We start from the raw sequence: 27,596 nt of genomic DNA on the forward strand, positions 1-27,596 counted from the left end.
TTCCACCTCTACTTAAGCTAAGCAGATAATTTAACATAGGCGTCCTTACTCTTCCTCACCTACCATAAAGTTCCTTAACACCAACAATCATCTTTTTCTTCCCTCTCGTTTCAGGGAAAAAATAGTCCTTCCCATTTCTAAGGTGAATCATTCATTCACCCTCAAATCCATCTCTTCTTGCCTTCGGCAGTGTCCTTCTCCCCTGGATATTTTCTTGAAACATTACATTTTCAATTTGTGCGCATGACTGGCTCTTCCCCGATACTCAACCAACACACTCACATCCTCTCACTGTAAAGACACAACCTTCCTTCAACTCCTGCCACACATCTGCTACTGTCCATTTTTCTTTTCTAAATCAAATTTCTAAAGAAATAATTAATATTCATTGATAATACTTTCCTTCTTAGGAAATTTCTCAAATGAATTGAAAACATTCTCTTATTTTATTTTCAGGCTTTGAAGCCAGACATCTTTGGGTTGGAGTCTTCACTTTACCACTTCTTACAGGTTAGCTTAATCTCTCAGTGCCTCAATTTTCTCATTTGTAAAAAAGGGAATCGTAACAGTACCTAAACATCCCAGAGTTTGGGGAGGATTAAGTGAGTAAACACAAGTAAAGCACATAAAATCACTGGGGATACAAAGAAAGTACTTAAGAGTTAGATATTATTATTCTCTATGTTTTTTTCCTCTTATTCTCCCTCTAATTGTCCCCTAAACATAAGTGCAGACTTCTGTTTACAAGGTGGTGAGTTGAGCCCACTAATTTACCTCCTCCTTTCACAAATCCCACTGAAATTACTAGGGAAAAAATATAAACAAGAGAAATAGTCTTTAGTAGCACTGGAAAACTAAGGAGGGTATAATCAATAGACCAAAATCTTGAAGGAATTTCTAAAAATTAAGATAAGTTCATTGGAATTCCCTGGCAGTCCAGTGGTTAGGACTCGGTGCTTTCACTGCCATGGCCTGGGTTCAATCCCTGGTTGGAGAACTAAGATCCCATAAGCCACGCAGCACGAACAACAACAACAACAACAACAAAAGGTTCGGATGGAGGAAGAAGGGAAAAGCCAATAATGTTCACATGCCTGTGACTGAACACATGCAAAGGACAGAGCTACCTGAGAAGTGGTTGAATTGTACCATGTGGGTTCCAATATACTCCAAAGCCTAAATAGAATGCCAAGGGCTATGGGGTAGGAGGGAAGAGAGCTTGGGAAACCAGGCCAATGTCTACCAACAGAGCTGTCAGCAGCCACGATCATCTAGAATGTATTTGAGCTCAGCCTGTTAATTAAAGTGGAGGATTTGCTTGGTAGGTCTCTTAACCTAAGAAGTAGGGCAGGAGGGGAGACAGCAGTATCCCAGCTAAGGGAGAAGAGACAGTGCTGCAATAAACACTGAACAAGCTAGTACAGCAGTGAAATCTAAAGTTCTAGGCTTCCACTCCAACCACCTGTTTCTACTTAACTAACGTTAAATAAAGCCCTAACTGAATGAAGGCAGCCTAAGATTTCCTGGCAAAGGCTGGGAGAATGGGAACAAACCAACAAGTTTGAAGAACGCCCGCCCCACTCCTGACCCCGAGGCTAGAATATATAAAATGTTGAAATAGCATTTATCCCAAGCTTCACATGGCTTCAGTGTGTGCTTGTAACACAGCCCAAGGACCACTAGGATCACCCTCTGCTCAAGGGAGGCATCTGCTTCTTTTAGTTAAGTTCTCAGCTGGGAAATAAGGTCTGCCTTTGGACGGCAGTTACCTGGCAGACTCTGGAGAGGAAAGCCTCATGAGAAATGGAAAAGCAGTGCACGGAATTACTGAGAAAGCTCTTTATATACTGATCAAATCTGGTCTTTCTATTCTTTAAATAGACAGAAATGTAAAGTCTACGCTCAAAAGTAAGGACAAAGGTCAGCAATCTGAGCAAATGGTTTCCTGGTGAAACATTTTACAGCTGGAACAATTTTAATTAGTACTCCCAGAGATGTGTGAAAGAATACTGCATCAATAACTAAGCGCAAAGCGCTATGAAAAACAGGAGCTCAAGAAAAAATACGGGTTCTGGGAGACAAAAACAAAATTACTGAAATAAAAAACATACACTGGGAAAAGCAGTATAATGGACATTAATGAATAAAGTATTGGAAAGCCCCTTGTAACATTTTCTCTGAATGTAGAATCATAAGAAAAAACGATGGAAATTAGGAAAGACTGTCAGAGCAATAAAGGATATGATGAAAAATACTCAACAACTGTATATCGTGTGTGATGTGGAAGGGAAGAATGGAAAGAAAGAGGAGAATTAATAGCTAAAAACATAATAGAAAAATCACTAGAATGATGAAAAGTTATGAAAAGAATTCAACAGCTAGCCCTGATTTAAAAAACAAAAGTAAAATTACACCCAGGCACACACACAAAAAGATAAAGAGTATCTTTTAATAAACTAGAAATACAGAAAACTTACTAAACTTGATAAAAAGTATCCTCCAAAACACAAAAGCAATCATCAAAGCAATCATCAAACTTATGCGTGAAATATAGCAATAATGTTAAAAACAAATGAGGATTCTTGCCACCATTAACCCTACTCAACATTTTCTTGAGGTTCAAACTAATGTTATATAACAAAACTGAGAGAACAAAAATGAAGTGTAAATATTATAAAGGAAGAAACAAAGATCAAATACCATTACTCACCTAGAAAACCCAAGATAACCAAATGAAAAACATTTAGAAACAATTACTAAATAAACTTACTTTTTGAACTTAATGAACTGGTTCTAAACTTTGTGTATACATTTAATAAAATGTATAAAAAACTGATGGAGAGGGACTTGCACTATAAAGATCAACATATACAATAAAGTTAAAATATTTTAAACAATTCAACCCTGGATAAGAATAAACAGCTCGGGGCTTCCCTGGTGGCGCAGTGGTTGAGAATCTGCCTGCCAATGCAAGGGACACGGGTTCGAGCCCTGGTCTGGGAAGATCCCACATGCCGCGGAGCAACTGGGCCTGTGAGCCACAACTACTGAGCCTGCGGGTCTGAAGCCTGTGCTCCGCAACAAGAGAGGCTGTGACAGTGAGAGGCCCGTGCACCGCGATGAAGTGTGGCCCCCGCTCGCCGCAAGTAGAGAAAGCCCTCCCACAGAAACGAAGACCCAACATAGGCAAAAATAAATAAATAAATAAATAAATTTATTTAAAAAAAGAATAAACAGCTCAATGTAACTGTACAGAAAACACCAACAGAATCATTTTGGATAAAACTGGGATTTCAAATTAATTAGGAAAGGAAGTATTATTCTAGGTTATAACTAGCTATCTAATCTCATACCAAACAGAAAAATAAATTTCAGATGAATTAAAAATTTAAATTAAAAAAATGAAAACAAAAGTATTAGAAAAACATGGTAGAATATTTTTATAATCTTAGGGTGGTAAAATCCATTCTAAGCAAGACAAAAACAGAATCACAAAGAAAAAGGCTTTATTTGTTACATTTTTTTGGGTATGGTCAAATATCTGCTGAGAACAGTAACAATAGAAGCAAAGGTAAACAAAACAAAACAAAACAAAGACTGACTGGGGAAAAAATATTTACAATACAATGAACAAGGGTTAATTTCTTAAGATGAAGAAATCTTGAATTAAGGAACAAAAACCCATCAAGAGGGAGGGGATATGGAGATATATGTATACATACAGCTGACCCACTTTGTTGTACAGCAGAAACTAACACAACACTGTAAAGCAATTATACTCCAATAAAGATGAAAAACAAAAAAAAGAACAAAAACCCAAAAAACTGAATGGAAAAATGGGCAAAAGATAGGAATAGGCAATTCAGAAAAGTATAAATAGCCCATAGACACTCAGCTGCACCACATGAAATTGCCAGTATTTGACCTACAAAAATAATGACTGCTTCCTATGTTTTTACCATGCAAATAATCAAAGAAACGTAAATTAAAACAATAAGATATACTCCATCTATTAAAGGGATGTTAAACAAAGCACTGTATATAAATCTTAAATGTTCATACATCTTGGTCAAGTATTTCTTACCCTAAAGAAAAGTGCAAAATGATATCTATAAAACGAATGCTCCATGAGAGCCATGCAAAGCAAAAACTAGTAAATAACCTAAACGCTAGTATTAATAGGAGATTATTTAAATAAATTATGGACCACCAATATAATTAAGTACAATATGACATGAAAGGAAAACTATAATTTAGTATGTGACAACAGCAGATTATAAAACAGTAAGTACCGTATGTTCCCATTTATACTTAAATATATGAATGCAGACATGCATGAAAAATATAATTAAAAAAACTTTTTAAAGAGCAAAAAACATCATATCAAGGTCAGAAGACTTGGGCAAATAAGGAACTGAGAGAAAATATTTGTAAAATATATCACAGAATCCTAATATATAAAGGATTCTTTGAAATTATGGGGGAAAAAGGATAAAAACCTGACAGAATGAACAAAAGACATGAATAGATGACTCCCTAAAAAAGATATACAATGGCCCTCAAACAAAACAAGATATTTAATTTCACTCGTGGAGAAATGCAAATTAAAACCAAAGTAAGATACAATTCTCACCTATCAGGTTGGCAAAAATTCAAAACCTTAAACTCCACTGGCAGCCTGGAGAAAAAGGCACTCTTGTATGTTGCAAGTTAAGAGTGCAAAACAATACAACACCTACGAAGAGAAATTCAGCAAAAGCTAACATACCTTCACATTCATTTACCACTTGACCTAGTAATCTTACCTCTTTGAATTTGCCCGGAGGATCAATCTCCACAAATATGAATACAGATATACATGGTTATTCACTGCAGCTTTATTTGTAATAGCAAAATACTGGAAACAACCAAAGTTCCTGTCAGCAGGGGACTGGCTGAATAAACATATACCCACATAATAGAGTATTATGCAGAGAGCCAAAAGAAAAAAGAATAAGAGAAATCTCTATCAACTGAAATAGAGGGATTTCTAGTATACATTAGGTGAAAAAAGGGGAAGAAACAGAAGATATACAGTGTTCTATCAAAAAGAAAGAGAAATAATCCTAAGTATTTGCTTACTTCTCTGGGAAAAACACACACACACACACACACACACACACACACACATTATAAACCAGGGGTCCCCAACCACCCCCCCCAACACCCCGGGCCACACAGCACGAGGTGAGTGGTGGGTGAGCGAGCGAAGCTTCATCTGTATTTACAGCCGCTCCCCACTGCTCACATTACTGCCTGAGCTCTGCCTCCTGTCAGATCAGCGGCAGCATTAGATTCTCATAGGAGCACGGACCCTACTGTGAACTGCACGTGTGAGAGATCTAGGTTGCAGGCTCCTTATGAGAATCTAAGGCCTGATGATCCGACGTGGAGCTGAGGCAGTGATGCTAGTGCTGGGGAGCAGCTGCAAATAGATTATCATTAGCAGAGAGGTTTGACTGCACAGAGACCATAATGAATTAATTGCTTACAAACTCATATCAAAACCCTATCAGTGAGTGGCAAGTGAGAACAAGCTCAGGGCTCCCACTGACTCTGCAATATGGCGAGTTGTATAATTATTTCATTATATATTACAACGTAATAATAATAGAAATAGGACTTCCCTGGTGGTGCAGTCGTTGCGAATCCTCCTGCCAATGCAGGGGACACAGGTTCGAGCCCTGGTCCAGGAAGATCCCACATGCTGCGGAGCAACTAAGCCCGTGCGCCACAACTACTGAGCCTGCGCTCTAGAGCCCGTGAGCCACAACTACTGAGCCCATGGGCCACAACTACTGAAGCCTGTGTGCCTAGAGCCTGTGCTCTGCAACAAGAGAAGCCACCATGATAAGCCCGTGCACCGCAACGAAGAGTAGCCCCCGCTCGCCACAACTAGAGAAAGCCCGCGCTCAGCAACGAAGACCCAACGCAGCAATCAATCAATAAAATAATAATAATAATAATAGAAATAAAGTGTGCAATAAATGTAATGCGCTTGAATCATCCGAAACCATCCCCCTGCCCCGGTCCATGGAAAAATTGTCTTCTACGAAACCGGTCCCTGGTGCCAAAAAGGTTGGGGACCGCTGTTATAAACTACAAGCTTATGAAAGTGGTTACCTATAAGGCAGGTCAGCAAGGGAAGAAATGGAAGGAAGAGTTCTCTGAGTAAATATTTTATATAATTTTTACTTTGAATCATGTAAATGTTCTTCAATTTGAAAAGTTAAATCAATAAAATAGTTAATACAAGTAACTTCTGAACACAGTACTCTCTTCATCCTTAGTAAGATATATTCTAAGGACACATATGATTGCAAAGAAATCTGAACTTTAATTAATCGGCTTGTTCTTGGTAATGGCACACTGTTTCTGCAAATTTAGGTTTTCACTGTGGAAAAAGAGACACAAGTATGAAATGCAGGAAGATGAAGAGAAACCTTGTGGTGCTGGATGTGAATTGGAACTAATAATATGCTCTTGTGATTGTATATCTCCTGTTTCTGTTCACTGGAAAAGACTAAAAGTAATAACACCTCAGTAGCAATGAGCATACCTAGTACCTAGGCCTTGGTCTCTAAATACAATTGCCCACTAAAAAGAATGACTCCTAAAGAACTTGTTGATTCCAGGGCTGGGACAAGGGAAAGCTGAAGGTGAACCTAGAACATCTTACTGTTCCAGAAAACAAGGAAATGCTCAAAGACTAATGCAATCACATCAAAAGGACACAGGGGCTGGCCTGAAGGGACTCCCACTGGCCAGATCCGGAACAAAAAATGATGACGGTAAAGGATTATAACACACTGAATAAAGGGAGGTGCTCTTCTACATATAAAAATGTTAATTAATATTAGAATTACGAAATCACTATATTGCAATCCATGTAATATCTAAGGATCATCAAGGGATTTTATAACCAGTAAGTGAATGGATCTTGATATGATCTCAAAGTGTCACTCACAGATTACTTATTAATTATAAAGGGGAAAATATTCCCTTACAATGAAGAGAGCTGGTGGTCATCTTTAACCAGGTGATCAAACATTATCACCAACGGGGGGTAACTTAATTATGCACCAATTTATATGATGTAATAAGAAATACCAACATTACCTATGCAGTATTTTTGCCAAATATGTTTACTCTAAATCAAAATAAGGAAACCATCAGATCAATTCAAACTGTGCAACATTCTACAAGATAATATTATACTCTTAAAAATAAAAGTAAATGTTATGAAAGATGGAAAAAAAAGGCAAGAGGACTTGTTCTCAACTAATGAGACCAAAGAGACATAATCAAATGCAGCAAGTGTACCTAGAATGGGTCTTGGACTAAAAAAAGGAAAAAAAAGGATATAAGAAACACATTTGGGGACAACTAGGCACACTTTAAAGTGTATTTATATTAGATATTCTTAAAAGAGTGTTATTTTTCTTAGGTGTGAAAATGGAATTGTGGTTATGTATGAGAATGCCCTTATTCTTAGAGGATATATGCTGAGTTATTTTAGGGGTAAAGCGTCATGTTGTATATAGCCAACTTTCAAATGGTTCAGCAAAGACAAAACACACACACAGGTCTACTTGAAGACAAGTAAAACAAATGTAGCAAAACTGTTAATAATTAGTGATCTAGAAAAGGACCTACAGTTTTCACTGTACTGTTCCTTGAACTATTCTCTAGGTCTGAAAGTTTTCTAAGTAAAAAGCAGAAAAATGAAAGAACTTTCACTTCACACTCTGTATTCATATGTATTAGAGACTGGCAAAGGACCAGACAGTAGACATTTTAGGCTTTGCTGGCCGTATTATCTTTGTTGCCACTACTCAACTTTACTTTTGTAGTGCAAAGGCAGCCACTATAAGCAATACATAAACAAATAAGCATGGCTGTGTTCCAATAAAACTTTATTTACAAAAATAGGTAGGGGGCCAAATTTGGTTCATGGAACATTATTTTCCAACCCCTAATATACATTATAAAATTTTAAGAGAATGTGTGGGTACCTAATACTTTCTTTCTTCCCTTATTATAAGTTTATGGTTTTTTGAAAAATTCATATTCCCCAAGCCCATGCTCTCTTCTTTAGCCTCTACACTTTCCCATTTGGTAATCTACTTCAAGTACTAATTTTAACAGAATGACTCCCACCTATAACACCTGCCTTGATATCTCTTAGGCCAGAGTTCTATATTTCCATTATATATTTCATAAACATTTCCACATGAATGGCACACCTGAAGGTCAAATGCAATGTCAAAATAAAAATTAGTACCTTTTTTCCCACGCCAACATCTACTCCAATAATTCTACCAATAGTACTACCACCCACTTACCCATTTAGGCTCAAAAACTGGGAGACTGCCTGTGCAGAAAAGAGCTAACATAGCATGTCTGAGACTGCCTATCCTTAAAAGGCCTGCTTGCAAGGTTGGCTCTTGGCTGGAACCTTGGAACTTACACTTTGGGAGGATTCTCACTCTTCCCAGAACTAATAAAAGTGGCTCACTGTGCCTCAAAAGTTTGTACAAATAATGTGGCTTATGCTGGAACACCAGCTTTCCCTCTGGGAATCTGGAATTCTGGTATATGCAGATAGAGAGTGCCTATACGACCGGCTCCCCAAAAAAACTTTGGGCACTCAGTCTCTAAGGAGCTGCCCTGGTAGACAACACTTCACAATTCAATGCTTGAGGAATTAAGAGTTTTCCATGTAACTTCACTGGGAGAGGAATCCTGGAAGTGTGCACCTGATTTCCTCCAGACTTTGCCCCATATGCCTTTTCCCTTTGATGATTTTGCCTTGTACCTTGACTCACCACATCACAGTGGTGAGTGTAACTATATGATGAGTCCTTCTAGTGAATCACCAAATCTTGAGGTAATCTTGGGGACTTTTGACACAGTTTTTATTCTCTCTTTCACCTAGATTTCAATCAGCTGCAAACTCTTCTTGATTCAACTTCCATTATCTCACTTCTCATTCACTTCTTCCTCTCTATTTCCACTGTTACTGTCCTATTTAGGTTTAGATTACTGCACTGGTCTTTTACTGGACTTCATATTTCCCTACTTAGCTTCTTAAAACATTATTCTGATTACTTCATTTCTTAGTTCTAAAATCTTCAATGGTAATTTATTCTCTCTTAGAACGAAGTCCAAAATCCTAAAGCTGGAATTTATAACCATCCATTGGTTGGCTCCAAACTACTTCTTCAAACTTATTTTCTACCATATGACACCCACATACTCTACACTTCAGCCAAATCACCACCTGCCAATTCCCAAATCATTCTCTCTAGACTTTAGCTAACAGTTTCCCATACATCAAACACCACTCCCTATATCTACGTGAATATCTATACAGTCTAAGTTCAAGTGTCACCTCCTACATGAAGCCCTCCTGGATAATTTTAGCTAGAAATACCCATTCTTTTTTTTTGAATTTTAATGGGATTTTAGCTATTTCTTTCTAATGGCACTTATCTTACATTCCTATACTCCAGAACCCGTTTCCTCCAGAGCATGGTCTATTTCAGATAAACTTTTGTGTCTCCTTACAGTGCCATACAATTGTATGTGCTTCATAAGTATTCGTTGAATGAAAAATTAAGAATGCAATCAGATGAATACTTGCTTCTAGTGTTGTACTAAAGAAGGAAATATATTCTTAGAAATGACGTTATAAATGGAAATCAGGCATGGCTGAAATAGTACTATTCTCATTCAAGAGCCACACTGTACATTTAATCATATTTCTAGAAGTACATGTAGCAAGGTACTATGCTTAGTCCTGTGCAAGATACCATGAATTAAATAAGCTTCAGTGGATTGGTCTCAAATCTAATCCTATCTATACTAATATTGTTCACAAGAAGTGTGAGTGAAACTCCTAACAAACTTTAAAAAATTTTCATAGTACAATGCATATACTAGGACCTGCCCCTGTATCAGCTATGACTTGGGTCATGATAATTAAGGTATAAGAAATCACGGTTTTTCCAAAGATACAAAATACTAAAAACCAAATCAATTTAAACATTTTCTAGTTTATAAAGTTTAACACATTTAGGAGGATGGAAAATATACCCTTGCCCTTCTCCCAGCAAACATAAAAACAAAAAATGAAATGGTAATCAACCTTTTTTTTAATGGGGTGGGGAACAGTGGGTTTTTATAAACAGATTATAACTGAAACTAGAGAAAAAGGAAGTACTCATCTATAATCAAAGAGATTTAAATGTTTTTTCTACACACAATTTTTGCCTTTTTTGTTTTGCACATTATAAAACAGTCCCCACAGTCACATGAAATAACATAAGACAGAATAAACTAATTTCAAGTCAAATACTCTACCTCCAACGATGACGTTCACCATTTCTTCTACAATGCTCTGCACGATGTCTCGTGGCTTTTCCTCACAGTCATGGTTTTCTCCATCATATAATACATCATTTTTAGATAATGCTTTAGAACAGAAAAATTCAAGAAAACAGTATTTTAGTTTTTTGGAAACTTTTACTAAACATGTATAACGAAAAAAATCTAAGAATAAAAGAAAAAAAACAGATATATGAAACTAGAAGCAATTACATGTTAAATCTTCAAAACTTTTAACCAAACCATATTTTAAAATATTTTATCATTTCAAGTCAATTTCAACAATGATTCGTTTGACAAGCTATTAAATGACTATTCAACTTAAATGAGTTTTCTAGATTATTCATTTAAGAACCAAAACTTTTAAAAGTATTCTGAATGAAACATTTCTAACATGTCTCACACTTATCAAATAATACTAAACGTAATTAAAGCTTGTTTTGATTAATTAGGCTCACCAGTAATAACAAGCTCGTCATTGTGCTCTAATATAATGAGGTCCTTGAAGAACCAGAGACAGGGCTATCTGAGCTCTTCCTCACTATTTTTTCCCCAACACACTCCACATATCCAATGTAAAACTAAATTTAGTAAGTAAAAAAGAATTCATCTCCCAATTTAACATTAATCAAAACCAGATATAACTACCAATCAGAACTTCTGAACACACAAGAAACTAATAAAACTTGATATTCCCAGTTAGTCTGTAGCGACTATTGCAGATAAAAATACGGTTTCCCCGGGATTTTCTGAAATGCTGAAAATATCTCGGGAAGGCTCAATTAGCACTTTATGATGCTTTGGGATCTGGGTCCCTGTTCTGGGAGCCACTGCCCTACAGCAAATGGCCTCAGACTGCATGTGAGCTTATGGTGGTAATGTCTACAACCCCCTCCCCCCGCCAAATCACACTACTATAAAGGACCACTACTTAAAACTCTGACTTCCAGAAGTCTGTCCTCCCTATTGTTCACTGCTCCTAATCCACTGTTTGCTGCATTCTACAAAATACTGAATGTCACAGGAGAAATGTGATAAATAAGCATGTCAAATCAGTAACTATTTTATAAAAAATTCAAATACAACAGCATTTAGATTCTTCTGTGGAGTAAAAACATATAAATGTCTTGACATAACAGTCTTTCCATCTTTCTTAAATTTTGTATTTCTGCACTCTAGTTGGCTAAAGTTACCAAGAGTCTAAAAATTAACAGTTTCAACATAACTAAATATACAGTCACTAAAATGTGCACAAAATGATTAGCAAATCAAGAGTCAATTCTCTTATAAATTATCTGACAGAAATAGATTAGAGTAGCCGTGAGTAATACTTATTACACATGCGAAATGATTATAGAAGTTAACTTTTATGCCCAAAGTCACACAGCCAGTAAGTGACAGAGGTGTGATTCAAAGCAGATAATATAATTCCAGACCATGCACTCTCAACCAACAGCTCAAATATAATTCCAGACCATGCACTCTCAACCAACGGCTCACAGGCAAAATTTTCATTCATATCAGCTGTCGGGAGAAAAACACCTTTAAAAATAATCACGACTATGCCACAGGAATTATGCCTTATTTATAGTGCTGTATCCTAAAAGGTACTTACAGTGGTACCTACTACACAGTAGATGCTTCCACCCCTTGGGTCTCGGCCTATGTTGTTTCTTCTGTTAGAAAACTCCCTAAATTTTCTAGCTAGGCAATTCCTACCCTTATCCAAACAAGATTCAGCTAAAGCATCACTTTCTCTACAAAAGTACTTCCTAACTCTCCTCAGCAGAACTATCTTATGCATGCCACTTGCAGGATATTTATCACATTACATCTCATTTATACCTGCCTGACCTTCCAGGCAGACCATGAGCACCCTAAGAGCAATGGCTACATCTTCATCAGCTTTTTTAACCCCAAGTCCTAGCACAGTGCCTGGGACACCGTATGCTAAATCAATATTTGCTGAACGCATGGATGAAGAAATGGAGGAATAAAAAAAGTTCCAGCCTTATTATAGATTAGCTCTTTCAACAGCTCCTTTATAAACTTACAGTGAAAGTAGGGGAAATTTTAGCAAGGGCCGGCTAGAAAAATGTAAATCATATAGGCAGTATGGATTCATTATTAACTTGAGTACTAGAAATGCTTGGTTTATCAAAACTGTCCCTTTTAAAGTAAATGCTAAATAAAGTTCTCTTAAAAAGAGTAAAAAGGCACCTATTCATGACACTGCTGATGTTCATACCACTGTTATGTTATGGAAAAGATGTGGTTAAAAAAAAAAAAAAATCAAGAGCTGAAAATATACTATAGAAGTCTTTCCTCAAAGTAAAGTAAAAACACAGAATTCAGATGAATTGTAACTAAGCCCTAACCATCTTAGTTCTATAAAACCACACTGGAAAGGCAACAGAATTTCCATCATTTTTTGACACCAAGCTAAGGAGGAACAAAGGGAAGAAAGTCGTTTCCTGGCAGTTTAATAGAACAGTTAAAGCTGAGAATAACGTTTGGGGAAAAAATGACTGCACGTGATTATTTTTAGAGAAACACATTTGTAAAATAAATAAATGCAATTTAATTTTTGTAATCTTGTAACCTTTTTCTTATAAATAAATTTACTTAGAAAAAAACACCGTCAGAAAATATCTAAATCTTATTATTACACATCAGGATATAAAAATAAATAAAATATTTTTGTATGCTAGGTGGTTATTCAAAAGATATCTTTTCATATTTAATTTCAGTCCTTTTTTTTTGACAATAGTAATTTGTGAACTTATAATGATTTCCTACAATTTTCAGTCACATTCCAGAAAACTTTACTAAATAAATAGGTCTCCTGTTTGCTATGAACTAATTTTAAGAAAACTTTATCACCTAGGATGGACAAAGTCCACAATTACCACAACGTGCCTGATACCCATTAAGTCATATCACCCTTTCCACGTTTCTTTACCAAAAATGCCCTCCTACATTCTTCCCCCAACACACACCTCCCAACCCCTGCCACCCCTTCTCAGAAAGATTACTTTCGGCTGCAGCTGCCTGATCAGCTTCGGTCTGTTCATTTTCTGCACTGGAAGTATCAGATCCATTTTCAGGTTCTGTATCATCCTGAAGGCTTTTATCCACATCATGTGAATGGGGATCAAGGTCCCCTTCATGCTCCTGGGATATATGATCAACAGTCTGAGGCGGCAAATATCTAAGTTGAGGTGATTCAGGCTCATGATGGCTTACTGGAGACTGCAAGAGATGATGATGCTGTCGATGCCTTTCTTTTTCCATTTGTTTGGCTTCCTGCAACTGGAAAGAAAGAAAGTAATTTCCTGTATTAGCAAAATAAGTTCTTTAAAATTTGGAGGGGTAATGTTACACTCAACTATAAATCCTTCATAGGAGCTGCCACCTTGTCTCCAGGCTCAGGAATCGTAGTCCATCAGAAATAAAAAACTAAAACATACTAAAAACACACAACAACAGAAAACAGTGGTTACTTCTTAGGGGGGGTGGAATCTGGCAAACAAGAACAGAGATGGAAGTCTTTCACTATATCCTCTTGTCATTATTTTTGGTGTTTGAATGATGTAAATGTACTACTGAAACAAAACAAAATGAAAAACAAATTAATTTTTAATAACCTTAGGATGATAACTGGACTGTTGCCAATGTAACAGTAGATTTACCTAAGATCAAATAGAAGCTTCACTAAGGGAGGAAAAAAGTGGACAGGGAAATAAAATACACACACATTCATTTTTACTTATATATAGAAACAAAGTCTAGACATTTACACAAGAAACTAGTAATAACGGTTACCTTTGGGGGCAGAAGTTAGGAAATGACCGAATTGGAAACGAGTGGGAGGGAACTTTTCAGTGTGTACCTTTCTGTAGCATGTTCTTATGTCACCTTGCCAAATGTCTTCTAATGAAAAAATAATAGTTACATTTAATAAATAAAATTGCAATGAGTACTTAAATGCCTCTGCCCAATTACTCATTTAATAAGAATGAAAAAACTTTATAAATGTTCCAGTTTTATTTTAGCAGACCTAAATTATGATGTACATAATACCACGTGTAAAACTGGCTCACTTACAAGATGCTAAAAACAGTAACAATCAAGATCACAGGGTTTCATTTTTTAGCACTTTATTGCTTTTAGACACATCTCTTTTAATCCTCATGACCTAACAGGAATCATTCTCACAGAATTAATTTCCACAAAGATAAATATTTTACAGTGTCAAATATGAACATTTCATATTCCTAGTAATATTCTAGGTTATGCGGAAATACCAGAATTATATGAATTTATAAAACAAATTTGAATTAAAAGATTTTAATGCCCAAAAGGTACGAAAAGACTTATAATCTGTATGATCTAAGTCCCTTATTTTACAGATAAGGAAACTGATGGGCATGACTAGTTGCACACAGTTGGAATCAGAAGAGACTTCTCAAACCTTTAGGCCATTCATGAGAAAGTCCATTTCCAAATTAACAGTGAGGAACCTTTGACTTGCAATCTAATCTCGCCCTCAGCCTAACTTCAGCTAATCCGTACCATGGTTTAGTAGGGCAAGCACATGCTTTGGAATTACAGACAGGCATAATGTTGAATTCTAGTTTTTTCTACTTATTCCAGAGTTGTATAAACTCTAGAAAGATCCTTGGGAAAAAAGAAGAAATTAACTTTAAACATTTTCTATACACTTTCATACTTTCTAGAGTAGGGTTTCTCAACATCAGTACTATCGACCTTTGGAACAGATAATCGTGTGTGTGTGTGTGCGTGTGTGTGTGCGCGCGCGCGCACGGGCTGAGGGAGGTGGAGGTTGTCTGGGGTGCTGCAGGGAGTTTAACAACATCCCAATCCCTATCTCTAATGGGTAGAAACCCATTACAGGTCATGACTCACCCCAGTCATGACAAAAGTGTCTCAAATGTGGCTTGGGGGGCAAAACCACCTCCAGTTGAAAACCACTGTTATAGAGAAAGAAATTAGCATCTTTTCCTTTGACATAATTTTAGAACTGAACACTTTATAGTGAATTTTATTTGGGAAGGAGAGGAAAAGTTATCAGCAGTATATACGAATGAATTAGACTTCTAGCTTAGAACAGTTTAGCAAATGTGGAAAATTATTCTGCTTTGCCTTTTTAATTTTCTCTCTCCCCTGACTTTTCTAATTATCCATAGCACAGAACTAATATGCCTCATGACACGAAACATGTTCACAGCCTTCATCATAACTCAGTTATATATTTATTTGTGTGATTATTTAAGATTCATCTTTCCCGTCTATGTCTGTAAGAATTTTGAGAGTAGTGGTGATACAGTGCTGGTATTTTGCCCAGCACTGTACAACTGAGAACTAGAACAGTGCCAAGAACATACAGGGAATGTAGTAAAATTTGCTGAACAAGTCAAACCAATAAAACTTATATTTCTTCTATTAAAAAGTGATAAAATTTCATTCACTTCTTCAAAAAAAAAGCAGCAAAACTATTATATGTGGTTGCAAAATATTAGCAATAATCCAATGTCAATACATAGGAGAGTGACTGAATAGACTATAGTACAGGCTCGAGTACTCTGCATCTATAAAAAAGAATGAGGAAGATTTAAGGGCTGATATGGAATGCTTTCCAGGACATACTGCTAAGTGAAAAGAGTATGAAAGAGTATCCAGAGTACGTGTGGTAGCCAGCCTTTTTAAGATGGCCACCAATGATCTCTACCTCTTGATTTTCACTTCTTTGTAGAGTCCCCTCCCACACTGTGCCAGGGATGGTCTGGGTGATCACTTCTTTTTTTTTTTTTTTAAACATCTTTATTGGAGTATAATTGCTTTACAATGTTGTGTTAGTTTCTGCTGTACAACAAAGTGAATGAGCTATATGTATACATATATCCCCATATCCCCTCCCTCTTGAGTCTCCCTCACACCCTCCCTATCCCACCCCTCTAGGTGGTCACAAAGCACCGAGCTGATCTCCCTGTGCTATGTGGCTGCTTCCCACTAGCTATCTGACATTTGGTAGTGTATATATGTCCATGCCACTCTCTCACTTTGTCCCAGCTTACCCTTCCCCCTTCCCGTGTCCTCAAGTCCATTCTCTACATCTGCGTCTTTATTCCTGCCCTGCCCCTTAGATTCGTCAGAACTATTTTTTTTTTTTTTTAGATTCCATATATATGTGTTAGCATACAGTATTTGTTTTTCTCTTTCTGACTTACTTCACTCTGTATGACAGACTCTAGGTCCATCCACCTCACTACAAATAGCTCAATTTTGTTTCTTTTTATGGTTGAGTAATATTCCATTGTATATATGTGCCACATCTTCTTTATCCATTCGTCTGTCGATAAAGAAGCAACTTAGGTTGCTTCCATGTCCTGGCTATTGTAAATAATGCTGCAATGAAGATTGTGGTACATGACTCTTTGGGTGACCACTTCTGATCATAAGGTAGACAATGTAGCTTCTGCCTTTTTTGTCTCTCTCTCTCTCTCATTCTCTGCCCAATGAAGGCTTTAAATGACTTCAGCCCCAGTTGATACTGTGATCCACGCAGCCAACTGCAACCTCATGTGAAATCCAAGCTACAGCCACCAGCTAAGCCACTCTTGGATTCTGGACCCTCAGAAACTGTGAGAGATAAGCAGCTAAGCTGCGAGTTTTAAGCAGCTGAAGTTTGGGGTAGTTTGTTATGCAGTGACAGATAACTAATACAGTATGCTACCTTTCATATAAGAAAGGTGATACATGAAACCATACATGTATCTGCTCACTTGTGCTAAAGAAATGTAGAAGGATAAACCAGAAACAATAGAGATTAGCTACATCCAAGGGGTGGAAAGAAGGGAGGAAGAGGGTTGGAGTGATAGGAATGAGGAGTATTTCTGTAGAGCTCTAACTCTTTTTTTTTTTTTAACATCTTTATTGGAGTATAATTGCTTTACAATGGTGTGTTAGTTTCTGCTTTATAACAAAGTGAATCAGTTATACATATACATATATCCCCATATTTCTTCCCTCTTGCGTCTCCCTCCCACCCTCCCTATCCCACCCCTCTAGCTGGCCACAAAGCACCGAGCTGATCTCCCTGTGCTATGCGGTTGCTTCCCACTAGCTATCTATTTTACGTTTGGTAGTGTATGTACGTCCATATATACACTACCACTAACTCTTAATTCATAGTAGTGTTTAACAGACTCAGAAAATAAGCAAACAATTAAACCAGAATGTGAGGAGTACTGAAATGGAAAACAGGCAGTAACAAACTAACTTAACTGTATTATAAAGTAATAAAATTATCCCACTGAAGAGTATGGAGAAGAAAAGAATTAACCTAAGTAACTTTGGAAAATAATATTTTGAACGGATACTATACGGCTAAAGACAAAGAAAAAAACAAAACCCAATAAATATAAATGCTATAACGTACCTAGTAAATTTGCTTCTCACAGTGGTATAAGTAAGCAATTCTAAAACTACTATATGTGTGTAATAGGCCTGAACAAATAATGTATCATAAAAAATGAAAGCCTTATTTCTCACTGTTTAGAGAAAGTTACAAATAAGTAAAGGGAGAAGGCTGAAATGAACCCTGTGGTACTGGCCTGGAATCAGAAGCATCAGTGTGAACACACAGTTTTTAAGACATACGGATGGGTAGTCACACATGGGGTGGGGGAGATGGGGTGGCTGGACACATATGTATTTCCTAGTGCAGTCTGCTGGGAGGGCCTAGAAGCAGTAACATCTCAGCTGCAGTGAACACACCTGGCACTCAGATCTTGGTATCCAATTACCATTCTCCAATTGAAGGAGCCAGGGCTCCCTGTTTATGTGTCTACTACTCCAGGGGGAGAAGTAGAGAAAATTCAAAATGAGCAGGGAACATCTTGAGATTCCAGAAAGTGAAGAGGTACTCAAAAAAGAATGGGGGCTATTGTCAAAAGGACAGAAGGCCAAAGCTGGAATAACTGGGGCAACAGAATAAATAACGATAGAACTGGATTATAAAACATAGAATAAAATAAACACCCATGAATACAGATTGATATAAATAAAAAACTGAATAAATAAATAGGAAAGGAGAATAATTCTGGTTAATAGATATAGAAAGAGAGAGAAACAGAAAATCACCACCAGGGAAACACATCAGTAATAACTGTTGCCGGTAAGATCCACCAATGGATACTCAAATGGGTGTGGGGGAATATGAGGAAAAAAAACAGGATATTTGCATAGTCTGAAAGTATCTCTCCTGAGATATTTATTAAATGTAAAAGAATAACTTTTCAGTGGAGGAACCTGGAAGATACCACCTTAACTAAGTAGTCAGGGTTACTTTACTTAATAGTACTATACCAGTGTTAATTTCTGCCTCTGAACATTGTAACATGGTTATGTAAGATGTTGCATTAGGAAAGCAGAGTAAAGAGGATCTCTCTGTAAATATTTTTGCAACTTTTCTGTAAGTTTAAAATCAGTTCCAGATAAAAAGTTAGAAGTTGGTTTTTAATTATGAAGACCTAGATAATTAAAAAAAAAAAAAAAAAAAAAGATTCTCTAGCTGCTGGTCTCTTACCCTCCTCCCCAAATATATTTCATCACTATAGAAATTTATTTTATTTTTTAAAGGCTCAATGAATAAATAATTTTATACCAGAATAGATCAAATTAGGTAACTTGGTATCTACATTACACTCATCTACTAAGCTTGAGAGCAATAAAAATATCAATTCATAAACACTTCCATGAGGATGATGGCAATCGATATCTTTCAAATTCTATTTGTGAACAATTAAAAATGTATTTTATCCAAAGTCAAGTAAGTCAGTAAGCCTCAAAACAAAAACAATACCACAGATCTCCAGTCCGTAAAACTGTAAATGAAAGACATTTTCCTCACAGGCACAAAAGATTTCACTATATTTTCTGTAAAATCTTTTCTATAGTTGATGCCTGTGGTGTTCTATACAATCTCTCTCATTTTTTAATACTTACTGCTTGGTTTTCCATGCGTGCAAAGATAACATTTAGCATCTGAGTAAGAGTAGCTTTGGCTGTTGTCTGATTGATGAGATTTTTGCTTGCTAGATAGATATTGTAACATGTTCTCACAGCTTGCAGTACAGTTCCTTCGTGAATTTCTATGTGTTGAGATGTTACTGCAGTAAGTAAAGCCTTTAAAAAAAAATACAGTTAAAGCAATTTTTTTTGCATCCAGAGTTTCAGCACAAAAATACATTGGTATTTTTGTATTAGAATTAAAAATTGCAGACACCATTACCACTTTAAGGTAATGTATACAGATTTTCTACCTGCCTTAAATATATCATCAATTGTTAAAATATTTTATGTTTTCCCCATCCTGGTTGTAGTTTCCATATAATCCTCCCAAACCCAAAACGCTAAAAAAAACCATTCAACTGATTTATTTCAATCCGAGTTTCATTTTAATAGAATATTATTTTGGTCTACTAAAATGCACAGCATTAATACTCTGTCATAGTGTAGCACAGATATGCTTCATATGATATATCTGTTGAACTAGATGTCAACTTGGGGAGGATACATATTGTGTCCTATTCACTTTCAAATTTTTCTGAGATCTAACTTATAGACTGAACTCAATGTGCTGTTGTTATTATTGTTGAAGATGCTTACAAATGTTTTAAAATAAAGCATTTAAAATAATCCTAAGGTGAATCCTCCAATAAAGTGAACAGCTATAATTTATGTGAACTGTCACATATTAGGTTACTCAATTTCTCAAAAGCAAGGATTCATATCCTTTGTCTTTCTATGTTGCACAATGCTATGCAGGGTCAGCATTGAGCACATACTAAACAAACCACAACTGACATGAAACTGCAAACAATAGGCCAAACTGAATAGCTTTATTAGAATAAAGACATTTTATGACTTATGAAGTAAATGCAGCTATGAGACTAAAAGGCTCAGAAGGGGTGACAGACACACATAAAGGACACTTCATACATGTAAACAACTTCAAAAGTACTAATAGTACAAAAAAATTTTTACTAACAAATAAACATACCACCACTACTATTAGCAGTAACATTAAAAATTCAATACGTATAGTAGACTGAAAACACAAGTGAGTGATTTTTCTTTAAAGGAATTTAATGATCCAGGTGTATCATAGCACAAACCCAGGACAGGATTTAGCTGAGCAGGTTCAGCAGATTGACAGGTGCAAGGGAAGCAGGAAAGCTGGTGCTCAAGCAGAAAAGCTGGTGCACGTGGGACTAGACTACAAGTGGTCTGACAGTAGTAGAAGAAAGAAGAAGGGTCACAGGACCTTGACAGGGGACCCTAAAGCTCAAAAGACAGAACCATGTTAGAAACTGGAAAGCTCTGGAAGACTCTGGGGGCCTCAACTGGGGCCTTCAAAATAAGAGATTTGGTAATGAATCTTCTCCTAGTGAACTCCTGGCATTCAACAATAAAATCCCCTGATACGGAGTCTAAAAAGCACCCAAATGACTTCTATTATAGCTGGAAAGCATATAAAATGACTTTTCCAAATGTTTTCAAGGTAAAAGGCTTCTGATTTTAAAAAATGTAGATTATGAATAACATTTTTATAATTAATTACCTTTATTATTTGTAACTGAACTCCTTCATCTGTTTGAGGACCTTGGAAACAGCCACAAATTGTTTCAATAATTCTATCAATTAATTTTTTGCCTGGTGTTGTACTATCTGGAGCATTGCCAGTCAAGTGCCCATAAGCAATAAGTTTCTGAAATAGAGAAAGAAAATAAAGATCCTAATGAAGCTAACAAATATATATATATACTAATTAAATATACATTAAAATTACGATATACAACTGAACATATGTTAAACTTTTTACACAAAAATATTAAGGTATCATCAAAGCCAAGGCTATACCAACTTTTCCTAAAGAAAGCTTTATTAGCTATAAACATGTGAAATTATTTACACTTGTAATAATCACAAAAACAGAAAAATAACCATAGCAAAACCACCAGGCAATACTTTGAGAAAGGCAGGCCTTAGAACTTGTCTCTGGTGAGTTCTAACAGCTTATGTCTTTCTGTCCAAACATCACTGATACTGCTTTTGTGAAAGCTATCTTAACACGTTCAAATGACCCAAAATCTTTTTCCAAATTAGATCTGTGAGTATGCAGAAAACCATTTCCAGACACTGGCTGCAATAAATCACAGATTTGGTCATTCATCATTACCATTATAACCCTGGAAGGAAGGCCTTAGATATTAATTTTTCAGAGAAAACAAGGTCACAAATCAAATGAACTTATCCTTATGTGTGTGTGTGTCTGTGTGTGGAAGTAAAACACGAAGACAGAAAGGAATTTTTCTGACATAAATGAAGGTCAGAGCTAAAGTTTCACAGTAAATATAAATACTAAACTGTTAATATTAACCTACTGCTTTACACAAAACAGCAAGCATCCAGTAAAATCACTGCAAATAATGAAGTATGTAAAATCAGCAGCAGGTTACAACACTTCCATTATTGATAACCTTAGTAAAGATTTTGTGTCTCACTAAGCTAACTAATGATTTCTGCTATCCTTAAACTGGAAACATCTTTTTGCAACTATTGTTTCTCTTGAATATAAGCAACCATTTGGTTTCTTACCACAAAAAAGAATAATCAAGGCTTTCATGGAAAATGTATGAATCATCAATTGTGAGTACTACTTAGAAACACACTCAAATTAGACGGTTTTTGGATAGCGCCATTTCATACATACCTGTAAACAATCTAGAGATGTACTAACTATGCGGGGACACTTGGACTGGCATGCCAATTCAAAGGGCAGGAAGTACTTGTCTGCTTCGATAAAATTTGTCTTTGATTTCACTGGTGGAAGGGTGCTTGATCCAGCTTTCGCTTCTCCATGAGGAGGACTAAATGAAAAAAGAAGAGTCTGATTAAAATATCACATTCATCATATTGATGGTACACTCACTTTAATTTCAGTTCTAAAAAGCAAAGCACTTTGCTAAACCAATTTTTATTTTCCCATGTTTCATGAGGAAGCCAAAGCCCAGAGAAGTGAAGTGATTTGCTATAGGTCATAAGCTAGTGGCCAGAGCTATAATTAAATGCAAGAAAAGATTTTTTAACTAATTAATTAATTTAAATAAAGTATTTAGGTTATTAAATTTTTAGTAATCTTTCTAAATATGAATCAAAGTCTTTAAGCAAAGACTTTAAAAGCATATCTTACGGTATTTCAGAAATACTCTTATGTGCTTATTTATGAGACCTTTTTATAAGTATGCTTACCATTATATTCAATATTTCTCAAAAATCATTTTTTTAAAAATTGATTTTATGAAGATCACATGCAGAATATTTGCCACACTAAAATACACAATTGTATTATTATTTTGGCCAAGACTGACAAGTTTGCAAATTAAGGAAAGAAACCCCACAAACCTCTGCTTTTCAGTTTCCGCTTTTATTTCCTCTGGGGAGGGAAAAAAGAAGCATACATTAGAAAACTTGACAAGGGAAAGATTATTAATTCGATTTGATTATAGGTTTTATAAATTATTGTATAAATTCTATAAGAAGTTGGGAAGAATGCACTTTCAAAAGAAAATTAGGTACTAGAATTCTGTTGCAGCCAAAAGTATTAATTTACACAAATAATTCTATAAAAATATATGAAGAATATACATTAACAACCACAAGGATAGGGTAGAATTACAGATGACTAATTCCCAAAGCATTTCCTTTTCTCCAAGCAGTTTTTCGGGGGGGTGGGGGGTCAAGTAGCTCTTTACATTAACCAGAAGCACTAGGCTTAAGAATGGAATAATGCATATGCTGCATTCAAGTGACAACATACAAGGCACACGGTGGGTTAGCAGAAAAACTCAATGTACCCCCTTTGGGATTATCTCAAGGAGATTATCAGGCCAGGACTACAATTTCTTGATCATGTATATATGTGTTGATATTTAACCTATTTTTCTACTTAGGACTATACAAGGCACTGCAGAATACACACACTCAATTTAATAGGAAATTTTCCCTTTTGCTGTTTATATCCATAAGAGATGAGGTATATTACATAAATTCTACCTGTAATAGAAGAACCTTAAATTTAATGATAAACTGGGGAATCTGGTTAATTGATTAAACCTGTTTGAAATTTGTAAGAAAAGCATTCAAATATAACATTAATAATTACTACCACTGCAGCCAATAGTTGTTGGGAACTTACTATGTGCCAAGCACTATTACGTTTTACGTGTACTAACATGTTTAAACCTTATAACAACCCTATGAGGTTTGTACTATCATATTTCCATTTTAAAGATTAGGAAATTGAGGCACAGACTTGCTCAAGGGCTGCATGGCTTGGGTGTGTGACTAATCTGGTTTCACTAGGTGTCAAAACTAGGTAGTCTAATAAACTCCCAGATCCTGGTTTTTTAAACAACTCTATTACATAGGTGTATCTATGAATATTGAGCAAAATGAGTTAAATTTGGTATTATAACCAACTTCTAGCCCATAAATTAATAATTATTAAAAGCTATCTTGGGGGTTCCCTGGTGGTGCAGTGGTTAAGAATCCACCTGCCAATGCAGGGGACATGGATTTGAGCTCTGGTCCGGGAAGATCCCGCATGCCGCGGAGCGGCTAAGCCCGTGCACCACAACTACTGAGCCTGCGCTCTAGAGCCCGCGAGCCACAACTACTGAGCCCGCGGGCCACAACTACTGAAGCCCATGCGCTTTGAGCCCGTGCTCCGCAACAAGAGAAGCCACCGCAATGAGAAACCCGCGCACCGCGATGAAGAGTAGCCCCCGCTCGCCGCAACTAGAGAAAGCCCGCGCGCAGCAACGAAGACCCAATGCAGCCAAAAATAAATAAATAAAATAAATAAATTTATTTAAAAAAAAAAAACTGTCTTGTATGAAGCACCTCCCACGTACCAGAAATTATAGTAAGCCCTTTATAAAGTGACCCTGCCAAATTACTCTGTCACTGTGCAATTTATTCATTACCTACTCTGTGCTAAGCACTGATGTTTGGTATTTCAGTCTAGTACTCTGTGGACCAACGCTCCTTCCATTTTACCAGTGGTAGGAGTAGAAGGGAGACAATGTGAAAATATTATCTGGGGATATTTAAAATACTACTAAATAAAAGTTCACAGCGTCTGATATTTAAGATCTGCTTATGGCTACTAAAATTGTACAGTTCACCGAAAAATGTAATAAAAATAATTTAAATCACTTTAAAAAATACAGTACAGCTGAGGGGGAAATGATATATTAACTGCCCCAAATCTTCATAAAATTTTTAAAAGTATTTTTTTATTTAAAAACATTATTATTATTGTTTAAGAAGCTGAGGTATTGCTAAAAACCAGGTAAGGTAGAAAAAAGATGTGAGGTACGAGAAGCAGGGAGATGAGTGACAGTTTTTGCATAAAGTGAATTTCCATTTATACAACAGTTAGGAAACAGAGTATTCTGGTTCAGTAAATAATACATTAGTTAAGAATATCAGAGGTAGTGTAACATTTTAAAGAGCACTGTGTTTGGATGACACCTATCAATGAGATAACAACTGTGTGACCTTAGGAAACAACCCTCACTTCACTACTTAGGTGATTGCAAATGTACTTACAATATATTCTAAAACAGGGATCAACAAGTATGTCTCACATGCCAAAGCCAGCCCATCACTTCTTTTCATACAGCACATGAGTTTAAGAATAGTTTTTACAGCTGAATATTTGTGATCAATTTGATGATAGGGAACACTAACTTTGAAGCCCAATGAAGAATAATGTTACCCCCCTAAAAGAATTCCACTCTTCTCATTAGTAGACCAGGGTTACAAAATTTATACTCAATTGTTATTATTTTGAATTTCATTAAGAAAAAATGTGTGTAAATCTGTTTTCTCTTGTTATGTTAAGTATTACAATATCCTTGACTTTTCCTCTTGGCCCACAAAGCTCTTTACATAAAAAGTCTGCTGACCTTTGCTCTAAAACACTATGGTTCAAAGGATCCTATAGACTCTATGAACTATTTCATTCTATGATTCCATTATATTTTAAATGTCCACATTTAAATAGTCTAATAAAACATACCTAACACAAGTTAAATTGAATGTAATTTTTCTCCAGTAATTCAGATCATACTATAACATTTATTTATATCTTTCTATCTATCTCCTTATTGTAAATTATACAAGGCAAAAAAAACTGTTCAAACTAATCTCATTTTTTTTTTTTTACAAAGAAACAAAAAACACTTTCTCAATGTTTCTAATGTTTTAAATTACTTTGCACTAAACATGAGTTTTCCTATTTTTTTCATTTTCCTGTAACATTTTTAACCCACAGTCAAAGAGTTTTTAATGTTTTGACAAAATCTTTAAAGGTCCCAGAACTATCACAATTTTTCCCACTGATTATTAACATAGCTTGCATGTTTTCAGCTTGCAGGGTTATCTTCATGGTCCTGCAAAATGCTTACATTTTTACAGTCTTCTGAAGACTTGTATTCATCTTAATATACTTCCTTTCAAAGCCATTCAAGGCCACTTAAACCGAAAGACACTATCACTAAAAAGATTAAAAGAACAAGTGGCAACAGAGGAGCCCTAGAGTAAGTATCAAAATACTGAAAGTAACAATATTACAAACCACGGTATTTTAAAACAAACTGAAAAAATTTTAAGTATGTAATACTACTTTATATTTGTGCAGCAATAGAGTTTAAAACACTGTTCTATACATTACCTAATTTTATCCTCAATTCCTCACTTTATGGATAAGGAAACCATAGATCAGATTAGTTCAATAATGGCTTAAAAGTCAGCCAGCTGGTAAGTAGTGATCCAGAAACTAGTTTCTCTAGTCTTAAAGTAGTGTATTACACACTACACAGTGTGCTATATTTAAGCAACCTTTTATTAGCTGATGCAGGTGAACTGAAAAATTCAGGGTAAACATAGTGTAGAGCAGTGGTTCTGCAAGTGTGGCCCCAGGACCAGCAGCATGAGCATCACCAGACACTACACCAAACTTGCTGCATCAGAAACGACGAGTGTAGAGCTCTACAGTCTGTTTTAACAAGGCTTCAAGGCGATTCTAACAGACAAACAAGTTTAAGATCCATTGCTAGAAAGTGGTTAAAAGAAATGAGTGCAAGACAGTTGGGTTTCGTCCACTATGTCCACATCCATTTATTGTACCTTTAAGACTTCTTGGACCAGTGTTTGAGCCTATGCTAAAAAGGAATTTCTTTTCAGTTTTCTTAACTTATAATAAATGTCCAGTAACACAGCCTTTGAGGAAACTGCCTCTCTAGTTTAATGAATTAGGGCTTGAAAACAGTTTGCTTCAGGTTGGCCTTCAACAGTAGAATCAAGAAGTACAGTTGACCTTTGAACAAGGCGAGGGTTAAATTATAATCAGCCCTCCATTTCTGCTGTTCCTCTGCATCCATAATTCAACCAACCATGGACTGTGTAGTACTGTAGTATTTACTACTGAAAAATATCCACATACACGTGGACCCACGCAGTTCAAACCTGCTTTGTTCAAGGGTCAACTGTAAACTAACTAATTCTCAATTATTAAAGAAAAAACACCCAGAAGAAAAAAAATATTGAAGTATCAAATTAAGAAGTAGCATACTCAAACTAAAAACCACTTGGTGCTTAATTGTGAAATATTTTCCTATTAAAGTCAGAATCATGACAAGGATGACCACAAACAGTAAAACAGTTTTGACCTTGCTCTGGAAACACTGGACAATACAAACAGACAATACTGGATGTGATAAGAAAAGTCATCACTCTTGAGCTGATATAAGATAAAAACCAGACACTGGATTTGTTTGTTTAGTGATATTTAGGTTTTTAAACTATGCAGTCATAACACTTAAAACAAACTTTATTATTGAAATTCTTTCAGGAATTCTTTTCTCTCTAGCCACTAACTCCCCCTATCCCTTCAGAACTATTTTTATACAATCTTCTTAAAACCTTATAAACACAACCACTGCATTATATAGAGAAGGAAAGATTAAAATTGGAGGAAATGGGTCATTGTAAATTAGCATAAAAGTATAGAT

At 35.9% G+C, this 27,596-nt stretch overlaps 1 protein-coding gene across 3 annotated transcripts in view; it reads right to left on the bottom strand.

Annotated features, from left to right (window-relative positions):
• ARFGEF1 (ARF guanine nucleotide exchange factor 1) overlaps positions 1 to 27,596 on the bottom strand; it is a 145,856-nt gene that overhangs the window by 63,189 nt on the left and 55,071 nt on the right. For all 3 annotated transcript variants that reach the window (XM_068526260.1, XM_068526261.1, XM_068526263.1), the window contains exons 2-7: positions 22,921 to 22,951; positions 22,229 to 22,385; positions 21,077 to 21,223; positions 19,459 to 19,638; positions 13,464 to 13,740; positions 10,405 to 10,515 (exon numbers count right to left, since the gene is read on the bottom strand). In XM_068526260.1, the coding sequence (XP_068382361.1) occupies positions 10,405 to 10,515; positions 13,464 to 13,740; positions 19,459 to 19,638; positions 21,077 to 21,223; positions 22,229 to 22,385; positions 22,921 to 22,951 (903 nt within the window). The remainder of the gene's footprint in view (positions 1 to 10,404; positions 10,516 to 13,463; positions 13,741 to 19,458; positions 19,639 to 21,076; positions 21,224 to 22,228; positions 22,386 to 22,920; positions 22,952 to 27,596) is intronic.

The sequence above is a fragment of the Eschrichtius robustus genome, chromosome 17, assembly GCF_028021215.1.
Source record: "Eschrichtius robustus isolate mEscRob2 chromosome 17, mEscRob2.pri, whole genome shotgun sequence".
In the NCBI taxonomy this organism is placed as follows: domain Eukaryota; kingdom Metazoa; phylum Chordata; class Mammalia; order Artiodactyla; family Eschrichtiidae; genus Eschrichtius; species Eschrichtius robustus.